Here is a 14630-nt window from a genome sequence, read left to right as displayed (position 1 = left end):
GGGATCTTCCCGGACCGGGGCACGAACCTGTGTCCCCTGCATCGGCAGGCGGACTCTCAACCACTGCGCCACCAGGGAAGCCCCTAGAAAATGTTTTAAACTGAATTATTTGTACCCCCTCCTCCCTTTACATCCTGTTTTTCATACCACAAATTTAAATTCGAGGCATTATTATATACATCATGTTAATGTTTACCTTGGACTTACCTGGAAAGTTAAATTTTAATTTTTGCCCTTAAAGAGTTAATAAATTTCTTTCTGCTAAGATATTTTAAGTTGTAGAAATAATTTAAACCAGGAAAGCTTGAGTGTCAGAAGCTAGACTGGTTTTGCTTTGTGGATCAGTACTCATTACCTGCATGTCAGTGTCATCTGTGACCTCAAGGAGTCTAGCAGCTTTGAGAGAAGGGTCTCCATGTAGGCCTGATGTCTTTTGAGTCATAGGTACTCTAGCCCTCATTCCCTGCAGTTCTTATCCTAAAACTCTTTCATCCTAGGGCTGAAAGCTCAAATAACATTCTTGAATTACCAAAACTAGTATGAAAAGTATGACCATCATAAACTTTGGGGGCATTTTCAGTCCACTTCAGTAAGTGTTGTGTGTCTGAAAGAATATGGTTAAGAGAAGGGTTCTTTATTTAGTGTTTTTCCCACTCTACTTCACTTGGCTCTCATTAACATTCTTGTGACAGAAAAAGGAAAGGAGTAGGATGCCATTGACAATGAATGTGCATAACTCCCCCTCCCTTTCCTATTTTTGCCTTTTCCAAATTGGGGAGGGGCTGCTGAAATAGGGAGGCCCTTTGTTAAAATTAGAGAGACAGCAATTATGTGGAGAATAGCATATTTGAGGGAGAGAATAAGTTGAGAAACTTGCAAAATAGCCCTGGTATATTATATCTGTCATTGTTTTCCTTGCAAATTTTGATATGTTGGCACTCAGAAGGTACATATTGATTTCATATTATGGAGATTTTCTCCTGTTGGTCATTTTTCTTTAGACTTAAGGGTTTTTTGTGGATATCTATTTAATTTAATTGTAATGAAAACGAAAATCTAATGACTCAAGGTAGTTCCTCTGGATCATACCTTATATACTATCACTTATATTCTGAGAAACAAAATGAAAATTTTAGGAATGAGGTAAACCACTTTGTTATGTTGGAAACCTAATTTTTCAATTGTGGGTCTAATATTGACTCAGTCAAAGCTAAAACAGTGGACATGTATCATATAAATATTTAATCCTGCTTATTTTTCTTTTCTTTAGTAATATCACTCTTCCATATCTTCTGATTTATGCTTCTGTAAAGTGGAAGCACTAGTTTTATATAACACTTCTGGAAATCCTGAATGTTAAATTAAAAATAAGTGTAGTCCCCCCCACCCATCCATGGTTTTGCTTTCCGAAGCCTCAGTTACCCACAGTCAACTGTGGCCCGAAAATATTAAAACAGAAAATTCCAGAAATAAACAATTCGTAAGTTTTAAATTGCGTGCCCTTCTGCCTAGGATGTGAATCATCCCTTTGTCCAGCATATCCTACCCATCACTTAGTAGTAGCCCTCTTGATTATCAGATCAACTGTCACAGTATTGCAGTGCTTACATTCAGGTAACCCTTATTTTACTTAATAATGGCCCCAAAGCTTAAGAATAGTGATGCTGACCTTTCAGGTATGTGAACGGAAGCTGTAAAGTGCTTCCTTTAAGTGAAAAGATGAAAGCTTAATAAGGAAAGAAAAAAAAATCATGTGCTGAGGTTGCTAAGATCTATGGTAAGAATGAATCTTCTGTCTGTGAAATTGTGAAGAAGAAAAAAGGAATTCATACTAGTTTTGCTGTCTCACCTCAAACTGGAAAAGTTATGGTCACGGTGTGTGATAGATGCTTAGTTAAGATGGAAAAGGCATTATATTTGTAAGATTTTTTGAAAGACAGAAATGACATTCACATAACTTTTATTAGAGTATATTGTTATAATTGTTCTATTTTATTATCAGTTGTTAATCTCTTACTGTGTCTAATTTATAAATTAAACTTTATCTTAGGTATGTATATATAGGAAAAACCACAGTATATGTAAGACTCAGTACTGTCTGCATTTCCAGGCATCCACTGGGGGTCTTGGGACCCTGTGGATAAGGAGGGACTACTGTATTCCTCAGATTTTAATTAGCATAAGCAGGACTGTAACTCTGTTTAGGGATTTGGTGATTAAGATATCTGTCTATTCCATTTGAGAAGTAAAAGGAAGCTCTTGCCATCTAATCTGGTTTTTATTATTCTTTGTGACCTTTGCTTCTAGGTTGTAGAGGGTAATTGCTTTCTATTTTCAGATCATGGTCATGTACTGGCCATTATCAAATAACCAAATTGTAAAATAGATATATTTCAACATGAAGGAGTGGTTTGTGAATCTTATTGATTAACCTTTTATCTGTTTTTGGTCAGTGTAATCAGAATTAAGTATATTTGATTACCTCAGTAGATGGAGAGTAACTATATCTTCTCCAGCCTTTTTAAAGCTACCCCTCATTTGCTTATATTTTTTGTCTTTTCCTTTAATTTGCTACTTCATACTCCTTATCCTACTTTCTTATCCTTATGAAACCAAGCAAATCAATATAGTACATTCTTATCTATATGGAGATTATCCACAATGTATTTTTTTCTTGGCCAATTTTGTATTGACATTACCTGTTGTGTAGGAGGCTTCCCTCATTTGTAGAATGAGATTTAGTTTTTTTGAGTTTGCTTTCTCAATACATGATACTTTCTCAAGTGAAGACACCTCTTTTACTGCATCTCCTGGAGTCATTTTCAAAGTCAGTAAAGGAAGCAAAGTTTGTAGGAAAGAGATGCTATAATGTTAATATGTATTTTATTTACTGGCTGACTAGGTAAAAGGAAACAAAGGGCAGAAGAAGGAAGAAACACTGGAAGCCTTAGTAACACTTCATAGGTACTCAATATAATTGCTATTTAAGATGATAGCCAAAGAGTAATTTGGAGGTACTATGTGTCCAGGCACGAGGGAAGAGAATAGGTTGATGAGACAGAGAGAGAGAGAGAGAGAGAGTTCGTGTGTGTGTGTGTGTGTGTGTGTGTGTATCTGGTGGAAATAGATTGTAGCAGGGAGGGGTTCCAGAGGCGGAGGGGGTGGAGCCTAAAGCAGACTTTACCTTATTTGTAATTTTGCTTAGAGCTGAAAGTCGCTTGATACTTTTGATAACATCTTAGTTGGCACAATGTATTTGGAAGGCTGTAAACCTGAGTTTTCCCTATTCAGTGTAGACTGTATATATTTTAATTTTGTTTTCCTTCCCCTTTTGTGTTTTTTGTCCTCAGAAGATTTATTATACCTAATATTCATGGATTTGATTGTGTCTCAGTGAATATTGAAGGTCCTCAAAATGTTTCTAGATCTTGAGCAATATGTTGTAAATTAATATTTTTAGAAGCGGGAGACATTGTCATTATATTAATATATCATACTTGTTTATGTGGTTAATTTTTATTAAAAGATAACACAAATATCTAGTTATTTAGCTAGCCAACAGGATAGAACCAAGATTTATACCCAGGTCATCTTGTCTCTTGAACCTGTCTGCTGTCTCATATTTGGTCAGATTGGAATTCTTTTCCTAGAGGAATAAGATTTGAATATCAAGCCAAGTTCTTGGTCTCCTGTACCAATAGCTTTCAGCTTTTTTAGTTTTTATTTAATCTTTTTAAAATGTAGGTAGCCCAGTAGTGGGATTGCTGGGCCGTATGGTAGTTCTATTTTTAGTTTTTTAAGGAACCTCCATACTGTTCTCCATGGTGGCTGTATCACTTTACATTCCCACCAACAGTTCAAGAGGGCATATACCCTGAGAAAACCATAATTCAAAGAGAGTCAAGTATCACAATGTTCATTGCAGCTCTATTTACAATAGCCAGGACATGGAAGCAACCTAAGTGTCCATCGACAGATGAATGGATAAAGAAGATGTGGCACATATATACAATGGAATATTACTCAGCCATAAAAAGAAATGGAATTGAGTCATTTGTAGTGAGGTGGATGGACCTAGAGTCTGTCATCAGAGTGAAGTAAGTCAGAAAGAGAGAAACAAATACTGTATGCTAACACATATATATATAGAATCTAAAAAAAAAAAAGTTTCTGAAGAACCTAGGGGCAGGACAGGAATAAAGACGCAGACATAGAGAATGGACTTGAGGACACGGGGAGGGGGAAGGGTAAACTAGGACGAAGTGAGAGAGTGGCATGGACATATATATACTACCAAATGTAAAACAGATAGCTAGTGGAAAACAGCCACATAGCACAGGGAGATCAGCTCCATGCTTTGTGACCACCTAGAGGGTTGGGATAGGGAGGGTGGGAGACACAAGAGGGAAGGGATTTGGGGATATATGTGTACATATAGCTGATTCACTTTGCTGTACGGCAGAAACTAACACAACATTGTAAAGCAATTATACTCCAATAAAGATGTTAAAAATAAATAAATAAAATGTAGGTGGCTCATGAGATGTTCAAGAGAATCCAAAATGAATACTCCTTGGCATGTTGAGGTTTGTAACTACCAGTTTTTACATAGATTTCATATTTTCATTAGATTGAAAAATATTTAGTGCAGTCTGAAAACCGTGAGGTTTTCATATGGTGTGTCATGTATTAATAGCAAATTGAAGTGTTTTTCCTTAAGTACATTACCAATAAAAATGAAGCAGCCACTATAGTGTGAAATGTTTTGTGTGTCTTCTATGATTTGTACTTTAATAATTTTCAGAATTTTTCACCAACTTAACAGTTTTCCCAAAATGGAAAACTTTTTTTCTGTTTGCAAAATGATATGCCTTTTTAAAAAACACAAACAAAGCAAGCATCAGACACTTCTGAACAGTATAAAGAAGTCAAAGTAATCTGAAATCCTACCAGCTAGAGAGTAACAACTAGTTAACATTGCAGTAGACATAAACACCTGGAGATACAGATTCTTTGTTAACTTTATATGTGAAAAATACCTCCTGGTTAGTGATTTTCTTTATTTTCCATGGTTACTTTTAATGAACAGAAACTGTTAATTTTAATATCAAATGTGTGAAGTAGGAATCCAGTTTCACTCCCTACTCCCTAAATGTGGAGCATTATAAGCACCATGTGTTTTAAGATTCAGTTTTTTCCCCTCACTTTTTGCCTGTTGTAAATCAAGTTTGTCTGTTTATGGACTCTTTATTTTGTTTCATTATCAGTATGTCTGTTTATATGCCAGTACACACTAATTTATAGTATCATACAGTTTTTCTTTATATCTTGGTTAAAAGAAAAGTCCCCTCACTTTCTTTTCACTGAAGTATTTTGGGTGTTCTTGGTCTTTCGTTCTTCTCTACAAATTTAGAACCAGTTTTTTTAATTGCTCTCCCAAATCTGTGATATATTTATTCAGTTGCATTGCATCATTGCATCAGTTTTAAGGGAAAATGCTATCTTTATGATAATGAGTTTTCAGTCACTGAACATGGCATGACTTCTCTTTCATATGTCTTCTTTTATGTCTTCCAATAAAACTTCATACTTCTTTTCATGAAGATTCACCTATCTTCTGTTAGACCTATGACTTAGGGTTTATCAAACTACAGCCCATGGGCCAGATCTAAACACCACTTGTTTTTATAGTGTCCATGAGCTGAGAATGCTAGCTAAGAATTATACAAATAGTTGGAAAAATTTGAGTGAAGAACAGTATTTAATGACATGTGAAAAATTATATGAAATTGAAATTTTAGTGTTCATAAATAAAATTTTGTTGGAGCATAGCTCTGTTCATTCATTTAAGTATATGACTGCTCTTGCACTACAAATGGCAGAGTTCATTGTTGCAACAGAGATTGTATGGCTTGCAAATCCTAAAATATTTTACTATCTAGCCTATTATAGAAAAAGTTTGCCCAGTTCCCTGACTTAGAATTATTGTTTGTCTTATTGTTTGTTTATGATTGCAGGGTTTCTTTGTGTGTTGGGATAGAGGTGGTGTTTCAGCCTCACTTGGTTTACCTCTATCTCTAGTTCTGATAAGACTTAAACTCCTAATAAGTCATTGTTACCAAAGTGTGTTATATTCTTTAGATATGTGTGGGCAGAGAAAAAGGTTGAAAACTGTTGATATTATGTTTTATATAATAATCACTGTACCTGGTTTTGGTATTTTACATTTGAGAATTTAATAAAATACAACTTAATTTGCCTATTTGCTGATTTCCCCTTTTGTAGGAAATTAAGAGAGAGACAGAATCCAAGGATGACAATTTGCCCATCAAACGGGAAAGGCAAGGGAATGTAGCAAGTCTTGTACAACGAATAAGCACCTATGGACTTCTAGCCGGAGGAATTCAGCCACATCCACAAACCAAAAACATTAAGAAGAGTATGTAAATAATTTTTTTCCTGTTTATTTAAATCAAAATAGAATGTTCTTTTATAACAGTCCATAAGTTATAGTAAGAAAAATTAGCTCAACCTTTTGTAACAGAGTACAAAAACTTCCTGCTTATTCTCATGTTACTACTTATTGGCCCATGTATTCAGTCTTCATCTGGTAATCCAGCATGAGCTGCCGACAGCCATCTGTAGGGATTGGAAATTAAGATATAAGGCATTGTTTTCTTATTAGTCTTACATACTCTATTAAATAGTTAACACTTTGCCTTAAATTTACTTTAATATCATTTATTTAATGGGATGCTAAAATGTCTGCTCATCCTTAAGCAGTATAGATGTAAGCGTTTGATAAAACGTTTTCTTTAGTGGTTAGCCATCTGAACATGTACATTCAGTTTTCCAAGGTGGCTGGCCCAGCAGAGTGCTTTTTAAGTATTCAGTGTAAATATGTTAAGAGAACAGTTTAGCATAGAGAGAGAGCACCATGTTTAAAATCGGACATGAATTTGAGTCTGTCTTACAACCTTAGATCACTTAAACTCTTGAGTTTTATTTTACTGCTGGTGAGAAAGTTGTAAGAAAAAAAGACTGGTAATACTGCTGTTCTCAAAAACTTAGTCTTGGAAAGACTGTTACTCAAAAAAGCATTAAACATATACAAAGAAGTACTACATTTATGGGAGCGGATAGTGTTTTAACATAGTAAACCTGAAGCCCCTTGAGAGACTGAATACTGACTACTATGTTCAATTTGATTTAATATGTTATAAATGAGTATGTAACCACATTTATCTTCGATCAGTGTCTTTGATGTTGTGGTCCCTTGTGCTTGACGTTGGTACTAAAATGCCTTATGTGCCAAGTAGTCTATAATATAAAGAAATTTTGTTTACATACATTTCACAAATGTAAGACTATTTATGATTTTTATATTGTCCTCATATCTCAACCTGTTACTTTCTGTGCTACTGTCTATGAATTTGGGGAAACGTCCACTTTCTGGGTTATATCACCCTTTGATTATTTTCATAAAATGAAAACAGATTTTCATAAAAAACAGGTTTCATGACACTGAGACAGACCAATAAAGGGTTATAGGTGTTCTTTGTTTCCCAGTAAATGCAATGTACAAACAATATTTAGATATTACCCATACTGCTGTCAGCGTACTGCCTGAGGGTGGGCGGTTTACTAGTTCTAGTTGTCCTCGACTCTTTAACTCTGTTTGGGGATTGGGGGATAGATAACAGTATTTCCACATCCTACAGGTGAATCTCTATATAGAATTTCTATGCACGAGGAGAATTTTAGACCCACAAAAGGGTTATTTGTGACCTCTGTTGTAAAACTTATTTACTACTTTCTTTAGCTTTACTGAGCTATAAAGGGACAAATTTCATCTTAAGTAGAGGCTGGACAAAGGACATCAAGGTTATTTTGTCTCCTAATGGGAAAGGACTCTAAATTTTACCTTCCTTGAGAACCCTGGTCATAATTCATTTTCCTGTAAGAAGGAGAAACCATTATATAGTTGGTGCCAGGAGGCTTAGGCTTTTTCCTAAGGATCCTCCATAATTTGTTTTTAAGTACATGTGCTGCAAAGACTGAATTGGTCATTTGGTGCTAGCTAACATTTAAAACAGGATGCAGGTTGTTTTTGCTTTCAGATTACTTTTCCAGGAAAAGCAGCTAATGTTTTTTTTTTCTTTATCAGATTTTTTTTTTTTGTTACTGTTAGTTTGAATCATATCCTTAATTTATGGAATAGATCAGTTATTCAAAAGCCGTTCATTGTAATGTTAAATAATAGTATATACCCTTTTAATCAATACCATTAATATTTTAAAAAAAAACATTTTAAAGGTTGGTAATGATAAAGCCTGCATTGTGAAGGTTCATTTCAAATCTTTGTGTGCCAAGACAGGTGAATCTGCATGTGTGTTGAATGTTGTCTAAGCAACTAAAAGGAGAAGTTCAAATAGATAGTATGATATCTGGAGACTGGAATTGTTAGCTATTTTTCTCTAGTCTCCAAAGCCAAAAAGTGTTGGCCTTTTTGCAAAGTCTAGTCACAAAACCATTGAAACTTTTGCTATTGCGTGTAAGTTAACTATGATATCCTCTTTAGTAAGACAGGTATTTTCTAGAGTGAGCACAGAAAATTTTCCTGGATAAAGTTGATTGCAATAAGTTGCTAAAGTTACAGAAAAGAACCTATTTACACTTCTCATAGCAAAAACATGTACAAATGACATTACTGCTGAGACCCTTGTAAAATCAGGCACAAAGATAATGGTGTAGTTTACTTGCATTAATAAATGACATCTTTCAGCATCACAATTCTATATAACATACAATGTGGAATATTAGTAGATATTTCACTTTACATTTGGAAAAAAATTGATGCCAGATATGAATCTACTTAAGGCATGTGTGAGGGAAGACATCAGTGCTTGTAACTTTGTATTCCTTATTAGTGGGAACTCATGCTACAGAAGTGATTTTTCACCTAGTTAATAATTATTTTGAATGTAAAATATACATTTAGATTGATACTGATAGATCACTAGTAGTTATACAGAAAGAAATGATACATGAAAAATTAGTTGACTAAAATGCTAATCTACACAGTGTTTCATTCTCAGAGAACAATTGGTAGCATGCCTCCCAATTCTGAGTCATTTTTGAAGAAGATAATGAAAGTTCTGAATATCATCAAAATATGGTCACTGACTATACATCTTTACAGCATACATTACAAAAAGGGGGGGCATATTATTTCAGGCTCTGCTCTTTGACATTAAAATATTCTGACTTATAAGGGGAAAATGACTCACTCAAATGACTCCTCCCCAGCTGTGGCCTCTCAAATAAATGAATGGGGTAGGGTGTTTTGATTTTGTATTTCATTTTGAAAAACTTAAAATCTTACAGAAAAGTTGAAATAATAATTGTACAGTAAACATGGTATATTCTTCACCTAAGCTTGCTGTTAACATTTCGTTATATTGGCTTTATCTCTATATACATGTATAAATACATTTTTAAACTAAATCAGTTGAAAGTATGTTGTAGACATGATACTTCATCCCTAAGCACATGCGTTTTTTTTTATTCATGACTGTGGCGATCATGTCTTCTAAGATTTTGATTATCTTAAGTGGTATATCTCAGCAGTATAGCTAGAATCTTGAATAGCTTGAATTTTTCACTTAATGGCCTAAGTAATATGATTTTTTTATTGCTGAGAATAAGAAAAAAATTTTAAAGAAGATTCAGCCATGTAGCAAATGGCTCAGTCTTAATGTTTCTTAACTCTTGATGATTATCTTTGCTTACTGGAGAAAAAATTGATTAAAAAAGTATTTTTTTATATTAGAAAATTTTAAATGCTATAATAAAATCTGAAGATATACTTTCCAGAACCAAATGAAACCAAAAACGGATCAGAAATCTTTTTGTTGCTATCTCTGAAATTTTAGCATTCAACCTCCCAGCTTCTGAGTGTGGTATGCTTTTTATTTTAGCATTTGCTGGAAAAATTAAAACTATTCTTCAATAAGAAATAGTTCCACAGTTTAAGAACTCTGTTTGATCTGAATATTTAGATCTATTTTTTAGAACCATGAAATACTTGCCATTTTTGATGACCTACATTTGAAAATACAGGATTTTCTGTTTCAGTAGAAACAACAGGAAGGTCACTTTAGTGTGTAATTTCACACAATTTGGTTTTGTTTTTCAAAAAATATAAAATATTTCTAAAAGGTTTTTCTGAAGTTATTTGACATTTATGTGTTGAATACCATAATACCTGTGGGTATGAAGACCATAAGAGCAATGTTAGTGTGGACAGTCAAATCTGCCAAATAAAGCTGGGTATGGATAATGATTCAAAACTCACAGTTTAACAGAGGAAAACATCAAATTACTGTAATACAGGGGTGATAGTAATGATTATACCTCATAGGGTTTTAGAGGTATTAACACGTTAAGTAAATATTATAAGAAGTGCTCGATAAATGTTTGTAATTATTATTATAGTGTTTTATACTATTAAGAACCATACTAGAGATATATATATAATGTGCAGTTAAGATTCAAATGAAAGGGCAGTTCTATACTGGAGTCATTGAGCAAGGTGTATTTAAGCTCTTCTTTAGGTAGGACATATCATTTACGTAAAGATTGGGGAGTATGGCCTTCTATTCTAGTTAGAATTGCAGCCCTTGGAAGACCCATGGAGATAAGTAAGTCCATGGTATTTTCAGGGAGTAAGGATCCAACGTGACTAGAGTGCATGAGCTTTGTTAAAGCACTCTAATCTGTAAAGGAGACAGCCTGATACAGTGGGAAGATAAAAGGCTTAGGAGTCAGAAGTGAGTGTCTTCTAGTTTTGCCTCTTTCTTGCAGTCTTGGACAATTACCGCTGAGTTCCTGTTTCTCATTGGTAAAATGATATGTATAACAAGTTTTTATGACCTTTTGTGTGGGAGATGTTTGTGAAGGACTTGGAGTGGTACTGGTACATAAAAGACGAAAATATGTCCCTGTCTTTGTTGTACTTTGTTTATCCTCTTCCTTATTAATGGGTTTATTTATAAAATACTGATTAAAAAAAAAAAAACTTGAGGGCTTCCCTGGTGGCGCAGTGGTTGAAAGTCTGCCTGCCGATGCAGGGGACGCGGGTTCGTGCCCCGGTCCAGGAAGATCCCACTTGCCGGGGAGAGGCTGGGCCCATGAGCCATGGCTGCTGAGCCTGTGCTCTGCAACGGGAGAGGCCACAACAGTGAGAGGCCTGCGTACCGTAAAAAAACCCACAAAACTTTATCATTAATTTCTTTGTAGATCTGAAAAGCTATATGGAGTTTACTTAAGAAAATACTCATTATAGTTATTTTAAAAAATTGAATTTTGCATATCCTTTTATTGACAGTTCTACTCTTACATGCATTTTCTTTTCTGCTTGGTAAAGGCTCTGATACATTTTAGAAATTCAGTAAATATTTATTGACCAATATGTATGGGTAGACATTGTATGTGCCATTTGAAATGTGAAGAATCTCCATATTCCTTTAATTGTGTTGCCAATTAATAGATAAGTTTAATATAGGCACTCGCCTTAACTTATGAGTGAACCATATAAAAATATGGAATCATATGAAAACTTTTTCTTTTTTAAATAAATGACTCACATTTTATAGCAATAGTAGGGGCTGTTTAGATGTTTTTATCCAATATGGATTTTCCTTTGAAAAATGAAAAATTCCTTTGCAGATAATTTTGCACATTATTTTGGAAGAAGACACTCTGGAGAATTATGCTAGTGTGAAAGGAAAAACAACAAAAACAAAGCTTTTGATTAGACTATAACTAGGTTTTAAGTGGAAAAGAGAGCCTTGATAGGACATGACTGTTGGGACTGCCCCCAAGATCTTTATTCTTTTTATACACCAGAAAGCACAGGTGCCCAAGTTTGTGTATGTCCCAGGTATAAACCGCCACCTAAATGAGAGGTAAACTCTGTTGTCAACTGTTGTGTCCCGTGAGCAGGCGTGGATCACCCTCTGGCTGTCAGTTTCCTCATCTGTAAAATAAGACGTTCGGCTCCTTGTGGGGCCTCACCTGGCCTCAGGGGCCCAGAGCGCTGCTGGGCGGGGTCAGGCCGCTGTCCTCTGGTGGGAGGACGCGGCATCCAGCCTGGACAGCTGCCAGGAGCGCATCCTTGCTGCTGCTGCCGTGACTCCCGTGGGTTAACTGGCAGGTGTCCGATTGGCACATGAAGTGTACGGGGAGTGATTTTCCTTTTTCTTGGCTAAATAGGGCAGGCTCTTTGGGAAGTGTGAAGTTCTGGTGTCTTTGCTGGCAAAGGTTCTGATTCTGCAAAGCTCTTTTAAATGTCCTCATCCGGTGTCCATTTCTGTAGGTACAGCTTTTGCTTCCACTGGTGGGGGGGCTTTGGCTCGGCGGCCAGGCCTCCTGAGCTGCACTGGCTTTCCCTGAGATTGTTGGCCACCTGCAGTGTGTGCTCAGTTGTATTGTCTCTTTCATAAAACAGTGCACATAATAATAGCAAGCAAAAGAGCTGCACAAATGTGTGTTGCCCACGTACAAATGGTGGGGGACCTGCTCTCAGAGAAAATATAATACTGATTCTCTTGTGTGGTTCACTAACAGCTTAAATGAAAGTATTGGGCAGAGGAGGGTACATGTTTAAATTTCAATTTTCAGACATTTACATTTACTATTATTTGAAGTTCTGAAGAGCATTTTGTAAGACATAGGACACTGGCTTGTGAAATGTAAACAATTACGAATTACTTTTTTTGTTCTGTACTATAAATATGTACTGATTTCACGTTTGGGGGAAATTTCTGAAATGCATGGTAAAAATACTTTCGTCTCTATGCTTCTAAAATTGCTCACATACTTAGTAAATTTTGGTGTGAATGTCTTTTGCAGTATATCAATAAAATTTCAGTGTTTTCACAGAAAAAAATATAACTAGGTTGTTCAAAGCTAATTGATATATATGCTTGGGGGCGGGAGGCTAATTAATACTCTTTCTTCACTTTAAATCATTTAAAAAGATACTCATACTCATTAAAAAGAATCGTTACATTTTTTAAAGGCCTACATTTCCTAAACATTACTTGTCTGAATAAATAAAGCTTGTTTGAAAAGCTAAAGTAAAATTATTTTTACCTTCACCTGAGTTTGATTTTTATGTCAGAAAATAGAGCTTAAAGAAGATAAAATACATTTTAGATTTGTGCATTTTGTCTTTTTTTTTGACACAGCTACTCTTAAATTAGTGCATTTGAAGTATCCGTAGCTTTGATCAGGAAGTAGTCTGAAAATCACTGGCTTGGAGGACTTGACTGTGATAAATTTGTTGTGCCAACAGTGTCTTTTATTGTCTCTGTTTCCAGTCTCAAAATTAGCAGTGGGTATTTTACTTTTGTATAATCAGTGGGATCAGATACATAAATAGATTTCACTGCTGGGAGCCCACCTTATTTGTAGTCGGTGTGAATTTATTTTAGGATGAAGAGATAGTAACGTGGGGACAAGGTGGAAAGCCAGCCAGAGTAGATTGTGGTTAGCTGTTGAGAGTGCTTCCACGTACTGTTTTTATTCATACATGCAAATCCTATGACGATAAGCATAGTATGTAAATAAAGGTGCTACTGTTTGTTTTCATGATTTTTCTTAATTTTTTTATGTTACCTCCTTTAGAGACCAAGAAGCGTCAGTGTAAAGTTCTCTTTGAATACATTCCACAAAATGAGGATGAACTGGAGCTGAAAGTGGGAGATACTATTGATATTAGCGAAGAGGTAAGGCAAAAACATGTTTTAGAGATAAAGCAGCAATTGGAATTGATGCTCTGGCGATTAGAAAAATGCTTTGTAAGAATATTAATTTGTTAAATTTATTTTTCCAGTTTCATTTTTTTTTAATTTTAAGATACAGACTTTAAAATGGATCTTTAATGACTTAAAGTAAGGCTGTCTTATCTGTAGAAATAAAGCTTTATTCATCCTTGCTATGCCTATATTTGTGTACTGAATTTGTATCTGTTGACTTTAAGAATAAAATAAGCTTTTTTTAGCTCAAGTTAATATAATCTAAGTAGCTAAGAATATAAACCTTTTCTTTGATTCTTAATTCACTTTAGGCACAAGCCATAAAAATAGAAGGATTTTTTACCTTTTGCATAGCAAAGGTATACAAAAGCAGAATGTTTTAAAAAGTTTTGTCTTGTTTGAATTATCACATTCAAATATTAACCCAAAAGCACTTTCCCTCATCTTAGTATCTTAGAATGAGATTTTAAAATATTAAAAAAAATAACCTTTCATATCTCTGCTTTTACCATTAAAGAAATATTAAAGTTTTATTTAGCAGCTAAAGATGCCGTTTTCAAAGTATATGTTTTGATATCATGTATTGCCACTGAGATTGATTTTGTGTGCTAATATGTAATTTATCACTTGTTATGTTAAACTCCAATGTGTTTAGACAAAAGGCAGTTCTGGTTTATTTCTACCAGGTGGCAATAATAATAGTGTTTATCGAGCCTCTATTATGTCTGAAGCACCATTCTAAGTGTTTCACACTTATTATTTCCTTTAAGTTTCTAAACAACCTAAGGAGATAGGAATTTTTACCCC

General features: G+C 34.8%; 1 protein-coding gene across 3 annotated transcripts in view; it reads left to right on the top strand.

The window, feature by feature from the left end:
- CD2AP (CD2 associated protein) overlaps nt 1-14630 on the top strand; it is a 106638-nt gene that overhangs the window by 35081 nt on the left and 56927 nt on the right. For all 3 annotated transcript variants that reach the window (XM_029243042.1, XM_029243043.1, XM_029243044.1), the window contains 2 exons: nt 6286-6439; nt 13693-13793. In XM_029243042.1, the coding sequence (XP_029098875.1) occupies nt 6286-6439; nt 13693-13793 (255 nt within the window). The remainder of the gene's footprint in view (nt 1-6285; nt 6440-13692; nt 13794-14630) is intronic.

The sequence above is a fragment of the Monodon monoceros genome, unplaced genomic scaffold, assembly GCF_005190385.1.
Source record: "Monodon monoceros isolate NGI ecotype Baffin Bay Population unplaced genomic scaffold, NGI_Narwhal_1 Super_Scaffold_3, whole genome shotgun sequence".
NCBI classification, from domain to species: domain Eukaryota; kingdom Metazoa; phylum Chordata; class Mammalia; order Artiodactyla; family Monodontidae; genus Monodon; species Monodon monoceros.
This window is presented reverse-complemented; position numbering and strand designations above follow the sequence as displayed.